A 17,002-nucleotide genomic window follows, 5' to 3' on the forward strand; every position below is an offset into this window, starting at 1 on the left:
CTCCCTGCTTCCTGAGACCGTGTTCAGGATCTTTCTATCAACAATCCTCCTGATGGCAGAGGAGGGACCGGGTGCCCTTAGCAGATCTTGGGGAAGAGGCTCACAACCCAAAGTAAGGCAAGCAAAAAAGTGTCTTACAAGTTCACTAAATGTTACCTGTCCTTCATGCAGATATATGCATTTATTTTAATATTAAAAAGAAGAGGGCCTCCCTGGTGGCGCAGTGGTTGAGAGTCCGCCTGCCGATGCAGGGGATACGGGTTCGTGCCCCGGTCTGGGAGGATCCCATATGCCGCGGAGCGGCTGGGCCCGTGAGCCATGGCCGCTGGGCCTGCGCATCCGGAGCCTGTGCTCCGCAACGGGAGAGGCCACAACAGTGAGAGGCCCGCATACCGCAAAAAGAAAAAAAAAAAAAAAGAAGAGATTTTTTTTTTTTTTTGCCACACTGCACAGCATGCAGGGTCTTAGTTCCCTGACTAGGGTTAGAACCCAAGCCCCTGGCAGTGGAAGCTCGGAGTCCTAACCACTGGACCACCAGGGAATTCCCAGGAAGAAATGAATTATATTAGCTTTGGGAAAAATTGAAAAGGGAAAATCATTTTTTTCTCTCAAATCTTTGAGTAAAAATAATGTCCTGGCACTTCTCTGGTGGTCCAGTGGTTAAGACCTGTGCTTCCACTGCAGGGGGCACAGGTTCCATCCCTGGCCTGGGAACTAAGATCCCGCACGCTGCTCAGCTTGGCAAAAAAAAAAAAAAAAGTCCAGAGGCAAATGTCCTTCATCTGTCGGGGGCCATGGAGGCACAAAGTAACACAGCAACATTTTATACGTTAAAATGTTTACATTCAACACAGCAGACATTTCTTTCTCGTGCAGATGCAGGAGATCAGAGGTGGTGTGGCATCTCCACAGTCACCAGGCCTCTTCCTTTGGTCCCTCCAGCATCTGTAACCAGTGCTTTCCACCTCAGGGACCAGTGTGGCTGCTTGAGCTCCAGCCATTTTGTCCACATTCCAGCCAGCAGGAAGGGGAGAGAAGGAAAGAGGAGAAAAACCTGTTTCTATCCCATTGGTCACAATTTAGTCACATGATACTCCTTTCTGCATAGGAGGCTGGGAAATGTAGTCTTTCTCTCCAGGAGACCAATATGTGCCTGCAGAAGGGCACTGCACCCCAGCTTGACAAGTGCTGCACTATGCTCTCCTGTTTACCAGTCATGGTCTGAGCCACATGCAGGGCCAAAGGGACAACACTTGGCTTCTCTGAGCCATTGACTTTCTATCAGAGGTCTGCAGCTCCAGGACTTTGACCTCTCAGACCCCTGTACTATAAAAGTCAAGAGAAAGACTCCAGAGTTTTATTTTGCCAGGTAAGGACATTAAGAAATACATTTGTCATTTGCTTCCACTGTCAATCTATGAAAGGACATTTGAATACCCCTAACACAGAAAGGTAGGTTCCATATCAGAATTAATACAACCACTCAAGAGTTGGTATTAAATAGCTCCAAAGTGGAAACAACCCAAATGTCCATCAACTGATGAGTGGATAAACACAATGTGGTATATTCATACAATGGAATACTGTTTGTCAACGAAAAGGAATGAGGTACTGGTACATGGTACAATATAGATGAATCTTGAAAACATATTCTGAGCGAAAGAAGCCAGTCACAAAAAGCTACGTATTGTGTGGTTCCATTTATGTGAAATGTCCAGAATCGGTAAATCAATAATGACAGAAAGTAGGTTAGCAGTTTCGAGGGGTTAAGGGGCGGGAGGTATGGGGAGAAATAACGAGTGACTACTAAAAGATATGAGGGGCTTGTCACGTATTGTGCCCAGTTTGGAGGCTTTGAGCACAGCAGAAACGGAGACCTCAGAGGTTCTAAAGCAGCCTTTTACATCCTGAAGTTAAAAATCAGATCAACTACTTCTTTGCTTAAAACCCGTCAATGCTCTTGCTATAAAATCCAAAAACCTCCAGACAACCCTCACCTACATGGTTTTTCTCTCCTCTGTGTTTCTTTCCTACTCCTTTTCAGCCCATTCTTGCCCTCATACACTCTGCCCTGGCCACCCCTGCCGTCTTCCATCTCCTTCAACCCTCCCACCTGCCCCAGGGCCTTTGCACCTGCTCTCCCTTCTATATTTATGGTTTGGTGATCACTCTGACTTAAGACTCATCAGCATCATCACTCTCTCAGGAGGTTCTTGGGCTGAAATCACTGCCTCTCCTCCCCGTTATTCTTATTCTCACACTTTTACTTATTTCCTTCACATTGAGTATCAATATTAGATTATTTTTAAATGTCTCTGGCTATGTCTCCCATTTAAATGGGAGCTCCAGGACAGCAGGTTGGTTTCACCACTGTTGGATTCCCAACATGCAACCTAAGCTTGGCACCTCATAGGTGCTTGGGAAATATGTGCTAATAAGTGAATGAATGGCCTTTTTCTCATCTTGGGAGAGATTGTGATTTATCCTGGACAATGAGGTGTCATAAAGCGTTATAAGCAGGGGAGTGATGTGGTCAGACTTGTGCCTTTAAAGGTCAACCCTGGTCGCAGCAGGGATGTTGGATTCAAGGAAGTATAAAATGAGGGAAGGGAGATGAGAGAGGAGGAAGATGAGGTCAGGACAGAGTGGACAAGGGCGATGGAAAGGAAGTAGCAGAGTGATCAGTCTCCAAAGGGCAGGAGGGCTGGATTTAATGATATCTTAGGAGAATCGGTTAATTAGCTCTTGATCTCTGTGGCTTTTATTTTCTCCTTTTGCTGACTCACTCCTTTTCTACTGCATCTTGGAGTTCCCAGGCTTTTCTGTGGGGAAGAGCTATTAGTTTACCTGTAATTGTTCTGTTGGAAGCCCATGCCTCAGTCCATCCTCACCCTGTATTTCATCATTGTTTGACCACAGACCCTGGAAGCCAGTGGCTTTGGCAAAGTCCAGGCCATGAAGGGTCTCAATGAACTACGTGCACGTTTACCTATCTCCCTCTGTGGGGACCCTCTGGTCGTGTCCACATTTCCTCCCAGGGAGGGAGCTCAAGAGACCATGCCACAGCTTAGCACAGAGCATTATGTGTAGTAAACACTCCAAAACGTTAGGTGGTAGATGGGTGGGAATGGCTGAGAAAGTGGGTAGGGTGGCTGGGGGGGTGGGTGAGTGGTGGGTAGATGCATGAATATTTGGGCTGGATGAGTGATTGGGTGGTGGGATGAATGAGTACGTAGCTGCATGGGTGGGTAGATAGTAGGTGGATGAGTGACTAGGTGGGTAAGTGATTGGGCATATGGGCGGATGGATGGATAGATTGATCGATCGGTGGATGGATAGATGGACGAGTGAATGGGTAGATAGGTGGATGGAAAGACAGATGGTATATGGATGGGTAGATGGCTGGATAATGAGAGATGGGTGAATGAGTGGGTAGAAAGATGGATAGTGGATAGAATATGTGAATGAATGGAAAAAAAGATGGATGAGTGAATAAGTGAGTGCATGGATTGATGGGTGAGTGGGTAGATAAATGGGTGGGTGTATAGTTGGATAGTTTGGTGGCTGAGTATATGGATGGATGAATGGGTGGTTGGGTTGATGGGTAGGTGATGAGCAAAAGATGAAAATAAAAATGGAAATTGTTTGGGTTGGTCAGAAAATCAAGCTCACACACTTTCCAGGAACCTGGGCCAGGAACCCCAGGGCTTGATAAAGGTAATCAGGCTACATTGAAAAAGTACTAGAATCAGACATCTGGTCACTCAAAGACCATCCAACAGCTAATAGGTACAGTGCCTGGCATATAGTAACTGCTTAATCAATGTTAGTTGTTGTTATTGTGGTTGTTAGTGTGGTTACTAAAGTTATATTAATGTGTACTTGCTAGTGTTATGTATGGTGCTAAGCACTTCCCATGCCTTATCTCATTCGTCCCACCAGCAACCCTGGGAGGTAGATTCTATCATTGACCCCATTTTACTCATGATTATGATTATTATTATTGGGTTTTATTATTATTATTGGGGCAAAAGAGAAACGGGCAAAAAGATTGGAGTCCAAGCTGCTAGAAAAATCCCTGGGGCTACTGGAACTGTATCTGGGCAAGGCCACAGCATAGAGCAGTTGTCCTGAGTGACAGCCACTCAGAGGTGTCAATTATACCCCTTGAGCCTTTGGGTACCCTCATAACGGAAAACAATGATTCCTTCCCAAGGGTCTGTGGGTAGAGGGGAGAGGGGATTGATTAGTTTTGCTCAGTGCCCAGCAGTGCTGAGAAACCTGAGTAGGGTACTCAGTGGGATTATAAATAAGTGATGCCTGGTGTTACAGAGTCCAGGAAAAAAAATCTGACTTCAAGTGGACATGTCTCTTGCCAGCCCAGCTTAGACGGGGATTCACTTGTATTTACATGGATGAATTGGGCTGACTTGACCTCATTCAGCCTCGGAGAAAACTCTCAACACCTCTCAGTGGGAAGTCTGCCGAGAGGGCCTGAACAGAAGATGGTTTGTGACCTAGTGCTGGTACTTGGCTGCCTACTTACTGGTGACCATCAGGATACTTACTGCACCTCTTTTTTTTTTTTTTTTTTTTTTGCGGTATGTGGGCCTCTCACTGTTGTGGCCTCTCCCGTTGTGGAGCACAGGCTCCGGACGCACAGACTCAGCGGCCATGGCTCACAGGCCCAGCCGCTCCGTGGCATGTGGGATCTTCCAGGACCGGGGCATGAACCCGTGTCCCCTGCATCGGCAGGCGGACTCTCAACCACTGCGCCACCAGGGAAGTCCCTTACTGCGCCTCTTGATGAGCTTTTTAGTTTTCCCATCTGTAGAATGAGATGGTTATACTTGAACTCTTAATGCAAGGCTCCTTCTCCGTAGAACATTCTAAGTCTTATTACTCTTTTTGCACTGTTTCCTATAAGTACATTATAAGGAGATGATAAACTCCTGGTTAGTGGAGAGAGAATTGAATCACTTGGGCTCTTTGGGACTTAAATGACAAAATCACAACACAATCTGGCTTTACTAGGTAAGAAGGGGTATTCAGTAGTTCCCATAAGTGGAAAACCCAGAGGCACTGCCTTCAGGCATGGCTGGATCCAGGAGCTCTAAAGACATTGACAGGACTCAGTATCTCAGTCTCTGGGCTCTATATTCCCTTCTACTGGCTTTATTTCTAGATAGTCTCTCTGCTTATGATGGTGGAAAATTCTAAGAAACGAAGACCAGGTGCTTTCAAATAATTTATAGTCTTTTCATTTAGAACATAAAATTTCTAAATTGGGCACTCTGCAGAGCCTGGGGAAACAGAGAGCGGCAAGACAACTTCTTTGGACTTCCTTGGCCTTTGTGTGCAACTAGCATGAAATTAAATTTATACCAAGGCCAGGAAAGTAACATAAATAAGAAAAGGGTCTTGAGTGAGGAATATTAGGCAGAGGTGGAGACTGTAGCATAATAGAGAGCACATCCTGCCTAAAGGGGGTGGCTGTGATTCAAGGCCAGCCACTCCTCTTGTGCCAGCTGTAATTGCCATGTTACACAGGAATGTGGGCCAGTTTTAATCAGTTCCTCTAATTTTTTCAAGAGAAGACAGAAATCCAGATTTTCATGGAAATCCCTCTGATATTTAAATATTAACTAAAAAAAAAAAATCTGTGATGGCCACACAACAAAAGTCTGCAGATAACCAGCTCATGACCTCTGCTATTTAGCATAGGAGATTGCCCAGAGGACTTGAACACTGCTTACATACTAACGATTTCTTTTAAAAAGATGTATACAAATATCAGTTTAGCTGACTTGAGACTATGAATCATCTCAGAGGGTCTCCTCATGAAAGGCTTGGAGTCAGAGAGGGGGCCCATAAGAGAACTCTTTGCCAGTTTTATTTCTTATATACCTTGCCCCCACCCTCACCAATAGGATTGGATACTCCTGGAGTCAGAGGTGTGTCTTATTCATAAGTTTCTTGTATACCTTCATATAAGAGGATTTCTTTATTCGTTCAATAAATATTTATTGAGCATTTACTCTGTACCTGGCATTGTGCTGGGCACTATGGGAACAGTGTGGCAGACACTGTTGGTTGCCTACCCAACTTTAATCTTCACTTCTTCCTTGTTAAATAAACTTCAATTTTGTAAGGGCAGTGATTAGTCTAGCCCTATAGGGTGAATCTTATTTTCTTTGACAGTGATTGGTATAGGAGTGGCCATGTGACCCATGATATGGAACTTGGCAGAGATTTTTTGGGGGGGTGGGGGAGGATAAAAGGAGAATTATTTTTGGCCACCTTGGCCATCTCCTTTCTGCCTTTGAATATGGTTTTATGGAGACTTATGCCTGGAGTGGTGGCAACTATTTTGTGAATATGAGGCAACAAGCTTGGGACAAAAAGCCAATATATTGAAGAAGACAGAGAAAAAAAAAATGGAAGAAGCCTGGGTCCTTAATAACATAGTTGAGCTGCTTAATCAACTCTCCTACCACCCTCTTCCTAAATTTTTATGTGAGATAACTAAATATCCTTATTCTTTAAACTCCTGTTAGTAAAGTATTCTGTTACTTGAGATGAGCAAGACAGACCACCTCCTGCCCTTGGGTAACCTACAATCTATCAGATAATGAGAGCTAGCAATGAGTACATGCTTTCTATAAATTCCTTATAATAATTTCCATCCTCCTTTTACACAGAAGAAAAAAATTGGGCCTCAGAGAGGTTAAACCACTTGCCCAAGGTCATTTTGCAAACAATGGCACCAATCATTCTTACTCCAGAACTCACTCTTTGAGTCACTAACAACACTTCCTTCCTTCTTAAGTTTGCACTGAATCCTTTGCACTGAGTAAATGTATGAACAAGTGGTAGGAACAGGGCTTTTGCATAAAAGTTACAAAACTGTTTGCACTATCTGCACTTCTAACATCCAGTTGTACACAGATGTTCTTTATCTGAATCTGGAGCCAGAGCCAGAACTTTGCAGGAATTGGGCCACCTGGAGTGACAAATCTGAATGACATGGAATATCTAGCACTAGCCTCGGACTTGGGGAGGACTCTGCCCTGTCAGAGCACTGTAGCTATGAAATTGCCCAGCTCTTCCCACCACTATCATCCCAGTCCAAACCCCATTATCTCTGGCCTGGACAGTTGCAGAAGTCTCCTGATGGGTCTTCCTGCTGCTACCTTATGTCCCCCAGATTCCATAATGCACACAGCAGCTGGAAGAATCACTTTGAAATATATACCAGCACATGGAACTTCTCTGCTTAAAACTCTATCATGGCTTCCCATCACAATTTTAAAAACTCAAAAACATTCCTTAACCTTGAGAACAAAATCCCCAAAGGGCTCTGCCTGGCCTGGTTCCATCCACTTCTCTAACTTCCTTTCCCAAGCTCATTTCTATCTTAGGGCTTCTGCTTGTTTTGTTTCCCCTGCCTGTACCTGCATCCTCAGGACTTCACATGGTTGTCTTCTCCCTGCCCTCAGGTTCTTGCCTTAGATATATCACCCCCTCCAGGAAGCCTTCCCTGCCTGACCACCCTATCTAAAGTTGCTGATACCTCTCCCAGTCATGCTCTATCACTTCCTCGCACTGACTTTTCTTCATGGCATTTAACACAATTCAAATGATCTGGTTTATTTTTTTACTTGTTTATTAATTGTGTCCCCCACCAGAATATAAGTCCATGAGTGTAGAGACGGCCTGTTTTATTCTCACTGTATTTCCAGTGTTCAGAGTAGTACCTGGCACATAGTAGGTGCTCACTAATTACGGGTTGAGAGAATAGCATTTCCAGACTGGGAAATACCTTTGCCTTCTATTAAATTAATCTAAGGCTTCTCAACCTTGGCACCATTGACCTTCAGGGCTGGAGAATTCTTTATTGTGGGGCTTCAACCTGTGCATTGGAGGATGTTTAGCAGCATCCCTGGCCTCTACCTACAAGATGATGGCGTCTTGGACACGGATCATGATGATGGAGGTGACGAGAAATGAACAGATTAAAATATATAATAATATTATGTGCAACTCCATGGAAATGAATTCCTTAATTTTAGAAATGAAGGAAAGGGCCAGATGGGGAAGGATCTTACTTTAGGGCACTGTGGCTTGCTTTTCTCCTCCAGAACAAGGGGCTCACCGCTGTGTCCACAGCATCTATTTACTTATCATGCAGTAAATATGTATGTGAAAGCATAAATGAGTAAACGTGGGGCCCAACTATGGCATCCTTAGGGAGGCCTTGCTCACTTCTCTAGGTAAATCCTTCAGTTCTTTATTCATTTCTGGAGTTTATTTGATCGATTCTGTCTCCCCCACTGGACAGGGGGCTCCAGGGGAGGACGTATTCTTTGTTGACCCTGGCACAGGGTCTGGCACACAGGAAGCTCTCAATAACCAGCTGTCCAAAGTGACATGAATGAATGATTGAATCACCAGGCTTTATAAGCTAGCTCACCCTTCACTCTCTCTTCCCGTCACCTTGCTTTATTTTTCTTCTTAGCAGTTATCACCAGCTGCCACACTGGATATTTATTTGTTGATGTATCCATTGCTCACCTTCCCCTACTAGAATCTAGAATTCCATTCTAGAATTAGACTTTAGAATCTAGAATGGAAGCTCATGAAAGCGAGGGCTATTTAAAATTGCAATCTTCTCCCCCTACCCCTGCCTCTATCCCTCTCCTCTGCTTCATTATCCCACTGCGCTTATCACCGTCTGACATATTCTCTGACTTTCTTGGTTTTGGTCTGTTTCCAACCAGCTCCACAAGGGCTGGACGTTTGCGTTTGGTTCACAGCTGTATCTCGGACGCTTATCTTTGTGCCTTGCACACAGTAGGCGCTCAAGCCACGTTGTTGACCGGATGAAGGAAGCCGGGGTTGAGAGGCAGGCAGTGGAGGTAGCCCAGGTGGGAAGGGCCAAACCGCTAGGCGCGCCTCCTTCGTCCAAGACCCCAGCCCTCCCCGAGCCTCACCAACTGGCTGGCCCGGGCAGGCAGGAGTTAAGCGGCGCGTACGCTTCTGACCCGCAGGTGGCGCCGTCCCGCCTCGGTGCCCGACTCTGGGCGCTCAGAAGTGCGGGACAGAATCGCAGCGAGCGCGGAGCCGAAGCTCAGCCCCGACTTGTTGATCTCGCCCAAGCAGCCGCCACCGCTGCCGCGGGAGCAGGAGAAGGAGGAGGAGGCGGCGCCGCCCGAATCCGGTCTTGCCACCCGCGCCCCCAGCGCCCGTCCGCGCCCCTAGCCTCGGAGAGCGCGCTCCGGCCCCGCAGCGCCTGCTGCTCCGGCGCGTCGCCTGCCCGTCCGGCGTAGGCCGGGCCCAGCCCGGCCCCGGGTCCGCCGCTGCCCGCGGGCGTGGGCGCCCGGGCGACCGCGGCGATGCGCGGTCCCTGGCCCCGGGAGGCGGCCACCCTGGGGGTGAGTGTTGGGGCTCGCGGCGGGGGCGCAGGGGGACGCAGGAGGGGGTCTCGCCTGCCGCGGTTCGGCCTGTTGGTCCACGCAGGCTCCGCGGTTTCAGGCTGGGGGGTGGGGTGGGTGAAGGGCCTGGGCCCGGGGAGGTGCGCGATCCGCATTCTGGGGTGAGGGGTTAGGGCGTGAGCTTCACATGCCTGGGGGCTCAGAGGAGCCCCTGAAATCCCCAGTGCGCGGAGGGAGGAGGGCTCGTTTTGAAAAGGCCAGAAAATTCAGCTCACTTCCCCGCCTCCCACCTCCCCCACCCCTTCCCTTCCAAGCCCCGGGAAAGGCGCAGAACCCGGAGTTATAAAAAGCCACCGCAGGAGAGGAGCGAGGAGGAGGCGGCGGAGGAGGAGGAAGAGGAGGAGGGGGCGGGGAAGGAGCGAGGGGAGGACGAACCAGGTGCATCTCCAGGACTCTGCTCCCCCCCTCCTGCCGTGGGGCAGGGGGCGCAGAGGGAGGGGCGGGACCCCGCGCAGAGCTTGGCTTTGCGTCTTCAGGGTTCACCTCGTTGCCGGAGAGACCTCAAGAGATGCTCCCGTGGCTTGGGGAGAGGGGTCGCTTCAGGACAGCGGGGCTTCATGACCACCCCGTCTGTTGTGACCGACAGGTGGGCACCTGAAACCCTCCGGAATTCCTCCCGATCTTTAAAGGTTTAGAAAAAGCAATCCCGCTGCCACCCCCAAGCCCTCAAATCCTAATTATCTCGGAGCGGGGGAAGGAAAAGATGAGCAGTTTAAAAAAAAAAAAAAAAGTTTTCTCATGCAGCTCCCTCTTCTCCCCATTGCGGGGCCAGGTCGGGGACTGGACGGGGAGACCTAGGGAGAAGCGAGTTTCAGCACTCGAAGGGGCGGACAGCGCCCCAGGCGGCCGGGTCGGGTCCCGGCAGCAGAAGCCCGGGGTAGGGCCTCCTGGGCCCCCGGGGCGCCTCTTGGGGACCCTCTCCCCGCCCCGAAGGGCGGCCCCTCCCTCCAGCCACGGGGTGGGGCGGGCTTCAGCACCGGCGCGAAGGACAGCGCCCAGCCTTTCTGCGGGCCTGAGCGGCTTAAGCGCCGGGAAGGTCAAGGCCGGCTGGGGCCCGGGTGGAGAGGTGGGGAGGGACCGCGCACAGCTCCCTCTTTGCTGACCTGCGTCTGCTTTCTGCCCCGCAGCCGTCGGGATGGAGGTGAGAAGACGGCCGTGACGCGCTCCCGCGCGGCCCCCTGCACCCCCAGCAGCCCACAGCGCTCCCTGCCCCCCTCCCCCGCGGCGGCTGGCCTTGCCCTCCAGTGACAGCGGCCTGGGGGGGCAGGGGGGGCGGGGGCGGCCGGACCAGCGATGCCGGCGGGCATGACGAAGCATGGCTCACGCTCCACCAGCTCGCTGCCACCCGAGCCCATGGAGATCGTGCGCAGCAAGGCGTGCTCGAGGCGCGTCCGCCTCAACGTCGGTGGGCTGGCGCACGAGGTGCTCTGGCGCACCCTGGACCGCCTGCCCCGCACGCGGCTGGGCAAGCTGCGCGACTGCAACACGCACGACTCGCTGCTGGAGGTGTGCGATGACTACAGCCTCGACGACAATGAGTACTTCTTCGACCGCCACCCGGGGGCCTTCACCTCCATCCTCAACTTCTACCGCACCGGACGGCTGCACATGATGGAGGAGATGTGCGCGCTCAGCTTCAGCCAAGAGCTCGACTACTGGGGCATCGACGAAATCTACCTGGAGTCCTGCTGCCAGGCCCGCTACCACCAGAAGAAGGAGCAGATGAATGAGGAGCTCAAGCGCGAGGCAGAAACCCTACGGGAGCGGGAGGGTGAGGAGTTCGATAACACGTGCTGCGCCGAGAAGAGGAAAAAGCTCTGGGACTTACTGGAGAAGCCCAATTCCTCTGTGGCCGCCAAGGTGAGTGTGAAATCTAGGGGCTGCTGGGCTGGGGCATTCAGCCTGTGTCCCCAGATCGAGGACCACGGCTGGGGGACTCTGGCTTAGTTCCCAAATGTGAAGACCAGAAAAGAGGAAGGGCTATGGCTGAGATGTCAGAGGTGAGGACGAACGACCCCTTCAGGCTGTTCATTTGTGGCACTGGCCACCTCATCCTTTTATCATTCAATAATTTATACCCCAACTTTGTGGGAGAAAAGGATTTACAGAGACTTATGAAAACCCACAGCAAGAGAATGGACACTGCAAATAAAAAGGGCACAGAGAGACAATAAAGCTTTGGGATGGAGTGAAGTTGAGTTTGGTCTATTCTACATAATGCTCCCTTGTGGAGGCCCAGACCCGGGCTGGAGGGGGGTCACCCTGCAATTTTAATACTTATCCCTATATTTATAACCTCATTTTGCCCCAAGAAGGGAATGAAGGCAGCTTACGGACATACGTGGAGGGCATTGAGACACTGTCAGGCGGTTTTAGCATAAGTGAGAGAAACGAGGCAAAGGGACTCTGGGGGGTGGGTGTGTGCGTGCATGACGCATGCAGCTGGCTGTGGATGCTTGTGGGCGAGGGGTCACCCCTGGTTTGGTCTTTCTTAATTTGGTGAGTTGATTCCAAGAATGGTTTGATGCAGCTTCTAAAGATGCTTTGGCTGTTGGAAGAGGATGTAAATTTCGAAATAGGAGAGAAAAAAAATGAGGCAATGTGAAAAATAAAGCAGGAGAAAGAGGCAGGAATGGGTCCAATCACACTGGGTAGGCCAGGGAGTCCTGTGTGCTCTCAGGTAAAAAAGCAGAGGCTGTAAGGAACTAAGAAAGGATTGGGGTGGGGGCCAGCCCAGGCCAGGAGGTCATTTGTTGATGAGCAACTTCTCTGTGTCAGGTTGGGACTCGGGGATGCCTCAGAGAGGTGGGGGCCTGTCTTCACGTGGTCAGTGTGCTGGGATTTGGGAGTAAATGACAACACAGTGTGTGCAGTGCTCTAAAAGAGGCCACGCGGGACCCAGGGGGAGCCCAGAACAGAGAGGTGTTGATGTCAAAATCCAGGAAAACCGAGTTGGGAAAGATGTGTTGAACATAACTCATTCTCTGAGTGCAGGGCCAAAGAAGGCGGGGGCAGGTAAATGTATTTATGGCGAAAGGAAAAAGAGAAGAGGAAGTCTACATACCAGCCATGATGTATTAGCTAGGGCTGCCTCCTGTCCAGCCTGGCCTCTCACTGTGGGTGCTCCCTGGCTCAACTGCCCCCCACTAAAGGCCCACCTACAGGGCTGGGTCTGGAGCGGGTTTTGTGGGGTCCTTTCTCCAGATCTGTCTGCCCAAAGAGAGGCCTTTGCGAGTGAATGTAGGACTGAGTGGCTGGTTGGAGGGTGGAGAGAGGCCCAAAGGTTTTCTCTCTTCCATGTCGACTCTAAAGAGGACAGGGAGATTCCTAGGCCTGTTTCCTCTTCTGTGGGCTGCCTCTGGCCATAATCCTGCCCCAGGTTTCATGTCCAAAAAGCCTCTCTCTTAAGACATAGTCACTCACCCTTAACCGGCTTAGGATCAACAGACTTATTTTGCTATTTCCAGGCCTGACATGGGTTCTTCCCCTCCACACCTGGTTTAGACCCAGATATGACTCTCCCTCCTTCCTGCCCTGTCCCTAAGACAAGAGGGGCAGAGGAGGGGAGGGTCACTTCCCTAGAAGAAGCAGGCAAAAGGCTGTGTTTGGGTTGGTGCCTGACAGCTAGGCAAGTAGCTCAGGCTTGCAAAAGGCGCTGTTTGGGAATCAACAGCTTCATCTCTCCCTCGGGTTAATCCGCTCACAGGGACGAGTTTCATGACCTCTCTGTGATCCTAGGCTGGGGCTGCCGGCTAGTCCTAGCAGATGGACGACGGCCTAGGATATTCTGCAGCCAAGGCTGAAATGGTGAGGCAGGCAGGCTCATTGGCCCTCAGTATAGAAAACCTGCCATTGATCACGTATCTACTGTGTATGAAGTATAACAACACATTTAGCCTTATACCAATTCTCTACTATTATCCCACCTTTCACAAAGGGGGAAGATCAGAGAGGTTAAGTAACTCACCTAAGGTCGTGTGACAGGCAAACAGGAGGAGCCAGAAATTCAAACTCAAGTGTGATTTTGAAGGCACTGTTCTTTCCATAGTGGTTAAGTTCCATAGTCTCCTCCGCAGTCTCCCTGCTTCCACCTTTGCCCCCTGCAATCCATTCCCCATTCGGCAGCTGGAACGAGCTTTTCTAAATGTATATTGGATCACATTATTCATCTGCTCGAAATGCGCCAGAGAGGTTTCCCATCGCACTCAGAATAAAGTCCCAACGCTTCACCATGAATCCAGCTTCATGACCTCTCTGAGCTCATCTCTTCTCTCTTCACTCAGTTTCAGCCCCACTGGCCTCCTTGCTGTTCCCTAAACAGGTCAGGCTTTCTCCTAACTCAGGACCTTTGCACTTGCTGTTCCTGCCGCCTAGAATTCTCTTCCCCATATTGTCCCATGGCTGGCCTCATTCCTCGTAGGAGCTGGCCCCTGCTCAAATGTCCCCTCCTCTGAGAGACCTCTCCTGACCCCTGTTTAAAACAGCCTCCCTCCCCTTACACTCTGTCCATCTTGCAGTGTCTTTCCTGCACAGGGTTTAAGCACCATCTGAAATTATACTTGCTTCCTTGTGTTTCTCCGTTTCTCCCCCACAAGAGTATGAGCGTCAAGAGTGGTACTCACTGCCCTGTTTCCAGCACCCAGCGTGGTGCCTGGCACAGAGGATCTCCAGATAACTACACGTGGAATGAATGAATGGAGCAGGCAGTCAGTCAGTCACTGGGTCTCAGGGTCTGGGAACCTGTCATTCCTTCCTCCCAGCCCACCTGCAGCCCAGTTCTCTGTGCCTCTGGCCTCCTTCAATCGTTTGTTCTTTGCCCTCCCCACCCCCATCCAGCCCCCCAACTTGGATGCTTTGCTTGTCAGAACAGCAAGGCCTGTAGAAATTTCTCAGAGATCACAGAATAAGAAGTCAAGTGGAGGATCATTGCTGGGTAATTGTGAGATACAGAAATGACCATACCTCATATATTTAAGAGCAAGGACAGACCTGGGTTCCAAGCCCATGTTCACCCCCTCCCCAGTTTCTGGCCTTAGGCAAGTTCTTCACCTCCCCAAGCTCTAGCCTCCCGCCAGCTAGCCTTCTAAAGTATAGATAAAAGGCCCACCTTGCAGGGTCATCATGAAATCATGTTTGTCAAAATTTAGCACAGTGCCTAACCCACAGTACATAGGGCTTATTGTTATAAATAATAGGGGGCAGAGGCCTTTCTCTATGCCTGGGTGGCTGACTTGCAGCAAGCCCTTTCCTTCTGATAGCAGTCCTGGAAGGCTAAGCTGCCACTGTTAATAATTGATGGATGTTCTGGCAACACAGAGACAAACCAAAGCACAGGCCCTCGCCTTCCCCGTCAGGGGAGTGAAAATCAAAATCCATTAGGCAAAGGGCAGTGTGGTTGATTCTTGTTTGGAAGCTGGGGTCAGCTTCATCAGAGTGACATGATTGCAGGGCTGGGCCACCACTGAGTTTCTGCTTCCTGGGGGGAAAGCTACAGGCTTTTCGCAGGAGGAGAGACAGGGAACTAATTTGCCAGGCCAGGAGTGTCTGTGGTCCCTGGAAAAGCCTCAGGGTTAAAGCCTGAGATAAGTTCCAGAGTAGCTGCTGTTTATTGTGCCAGGCACTGATTAGTGATACTTTATATGCACTATCTCATTGAAGTCCCTTCAACAATTCAATCAAAGTAATCTGCCAGTTTGGGCTACAAGTCACAGATAGAAACATGGAAGTGGCTTCTGTAAGGAGGAAGATGCATCTTCTCACTTAACGGACAGTTCCACGTAGCTGGTTTTGTGTTAATGGTTCCATGATGCCAGTAGAATTCTAGATTCTTTCTGTCCTTCTGCTCCTCCAGTGCCTGCAGGTGGCTTGGTCCTCAGGCTGGATGCCTCATCTCACAAAATGGCTACCGAGTTCCAGCCTTCAAATGTAGACACATGATATCTGACCACTGAAGAAGAGCATGCCCTCTTATGTGCCTCTTTTTTTTTGTTTCTGCAAGGCAAACCTTTCCCAGCAGCCCCCTGGCAGACTTCTTTTTAAATCCCATTGGCCGGCATCAGGTCACATGCTCATGCTCTATCTGCAGGGAAGCCTGGAAAAGCGCGTCTGGCATTTTCAGATGAGGGAGGGAATGGATTTGATGAGTGGTATTAATATTCTTTTATAAAGAGAAAATGGAAGCTCTGAGAGGGGCAGTCACTTGCCAGAGCTCACACAGCTAAGTGCTCAGTCAATATTTGTTGAAGGAATGAAAATAGCAGAGCAAGGGTCTGAACCCAGGTTGGTCTGGTTCCCAAACCTGTGCTGCTTCAATCTGGAGTCTTGGACAGCTCATTCAAGCTCTCGGAGCTTCAGTGAGCTCACCTGCCAAATGGTGATGGTATAAGTGCCCACCTCTTGGGACAGTTTTGATGATTCAATGAGATTTCAGATGTTGAATGTAATTTGCAAATGGAAAGTACTTTATACATATGAATTAGTATTATTATATTCCAGTGTGAGAGTATTCTTTATTTAGAGACTTTGGTCAGTACTTTGCCCACCACAGAATTAAAAATCAGCTCTGGGGACTTCCCTGGAGGTCCAAGTGGATAAGACTCTGTGCTCCCAATGCAGGGGGCCTGGTTTCATTCCCTGATCGGGGAACTAGATCTTGCATGCATGCCTCAACTAAGAGTTCGCATGCCACAACTAATACCCAGTGCAGGCAAAATAAATAAATAAATAATAAATAAATAATTTATTTTATTTATTTATTTATTTTTTTTGCGGTACGCGGGCCTCTCACTGTTGTGGCCTCTCCCGCTGCGGAGCACAGGCTCCGGACGCACAGGCTCAGTGGCCACGGCTCACGGGCCCAGCTGCTCCGCGGCATGTGGGATCTTCCCGGACCAGGGCACGAACCCGTGTCCCCTGCATCGGCAGGTGGACTCTCAACCACTGCGCCACCAGGGAAGCCCAATAAATATTTTTTTAAAAAGCTTTCCCCCCGCCCCCAAAAAAAGATTCAGCTCTGAAGTCCAACAGATGTGGTTCATTTCTACGTTGCTTACCAGGAATATGACCTTGGGTAAGTTCCTTTCCTCCTCTGAGTGTTAGTTTCCTCCTCTAGAAAATGAGAATTATAATGGAGCCCGCCTCTTAGGGCCATTAGGAGATAATTTGCATAAAGAGCTTAACCTAGTGCCTGGCATGTAATAAATGTTCTATATGTGACCACAGTGATGATTAGTATTATCACCGAATTCCTCTCTTCTAGCTACTCCCCTGGTTGGCAACATCCCCTATTCCAGTGTTGTTGATTGTAGGATCACCGCCTGCCCCCTTGGGATTTCATGCCGTTAGTGTGATGATGCTTCTACTTCCTTGACTTGATCCAGGAGGGATTCATGTTTTATCATCAAGAAAAATGAGGGAAACCAACTCAGAATCCATGGGGCCCCTCCAGTGCTATGAATCGTCTGGCTGAGGCTCTTGCTGGCCCGGGTCAGTCATCCTGGATGTTTGTA

General features: G+C 49.6%; 1 protein-coding gene across 1 annotated transcript in view; it reads left to right on the top strand.

Annotated features, from left to right (window-relative positions):
* Nucleotides 1-10,699: 10,699 nt before the first annotated feature.
* The window catches only part of KCNB1 (potassium voltage-gated channel subfamily B member 1), a gene marked incomplete at its 3' end in the record, with an annotated part of 102,019 nt that continues 95,716 nt past the window's right edge, over nucleotides 10,700-17,002 (top strand). The window contains exon 1 of the mRNA XM_081255981.1: nucleotides 10,700-11,354. Within this exon, the coding sequence (XP_081112107.1) occupies nucleotides 10,788-11,354 (567 nt within the window). The 5' untranslated portion in view covers nucleotides 10,700-10,787. The remainder of the gene's footprint in view (nucleotides 11,355-17,002) is intronic.

This window comes from Mesoplodon bidens, assembly GCF_964165515.1.
Source record: "Mesoplodon bidens genome assembly, chromosome: 15".
In the NCBI taxonomy this organism is placed as follows: Eukaryota; Metazoa; Chordata; class Mammalia; order Artiodactyla; family Ziphiidae; genus Mesoplodon; species Mesoplodon bidens.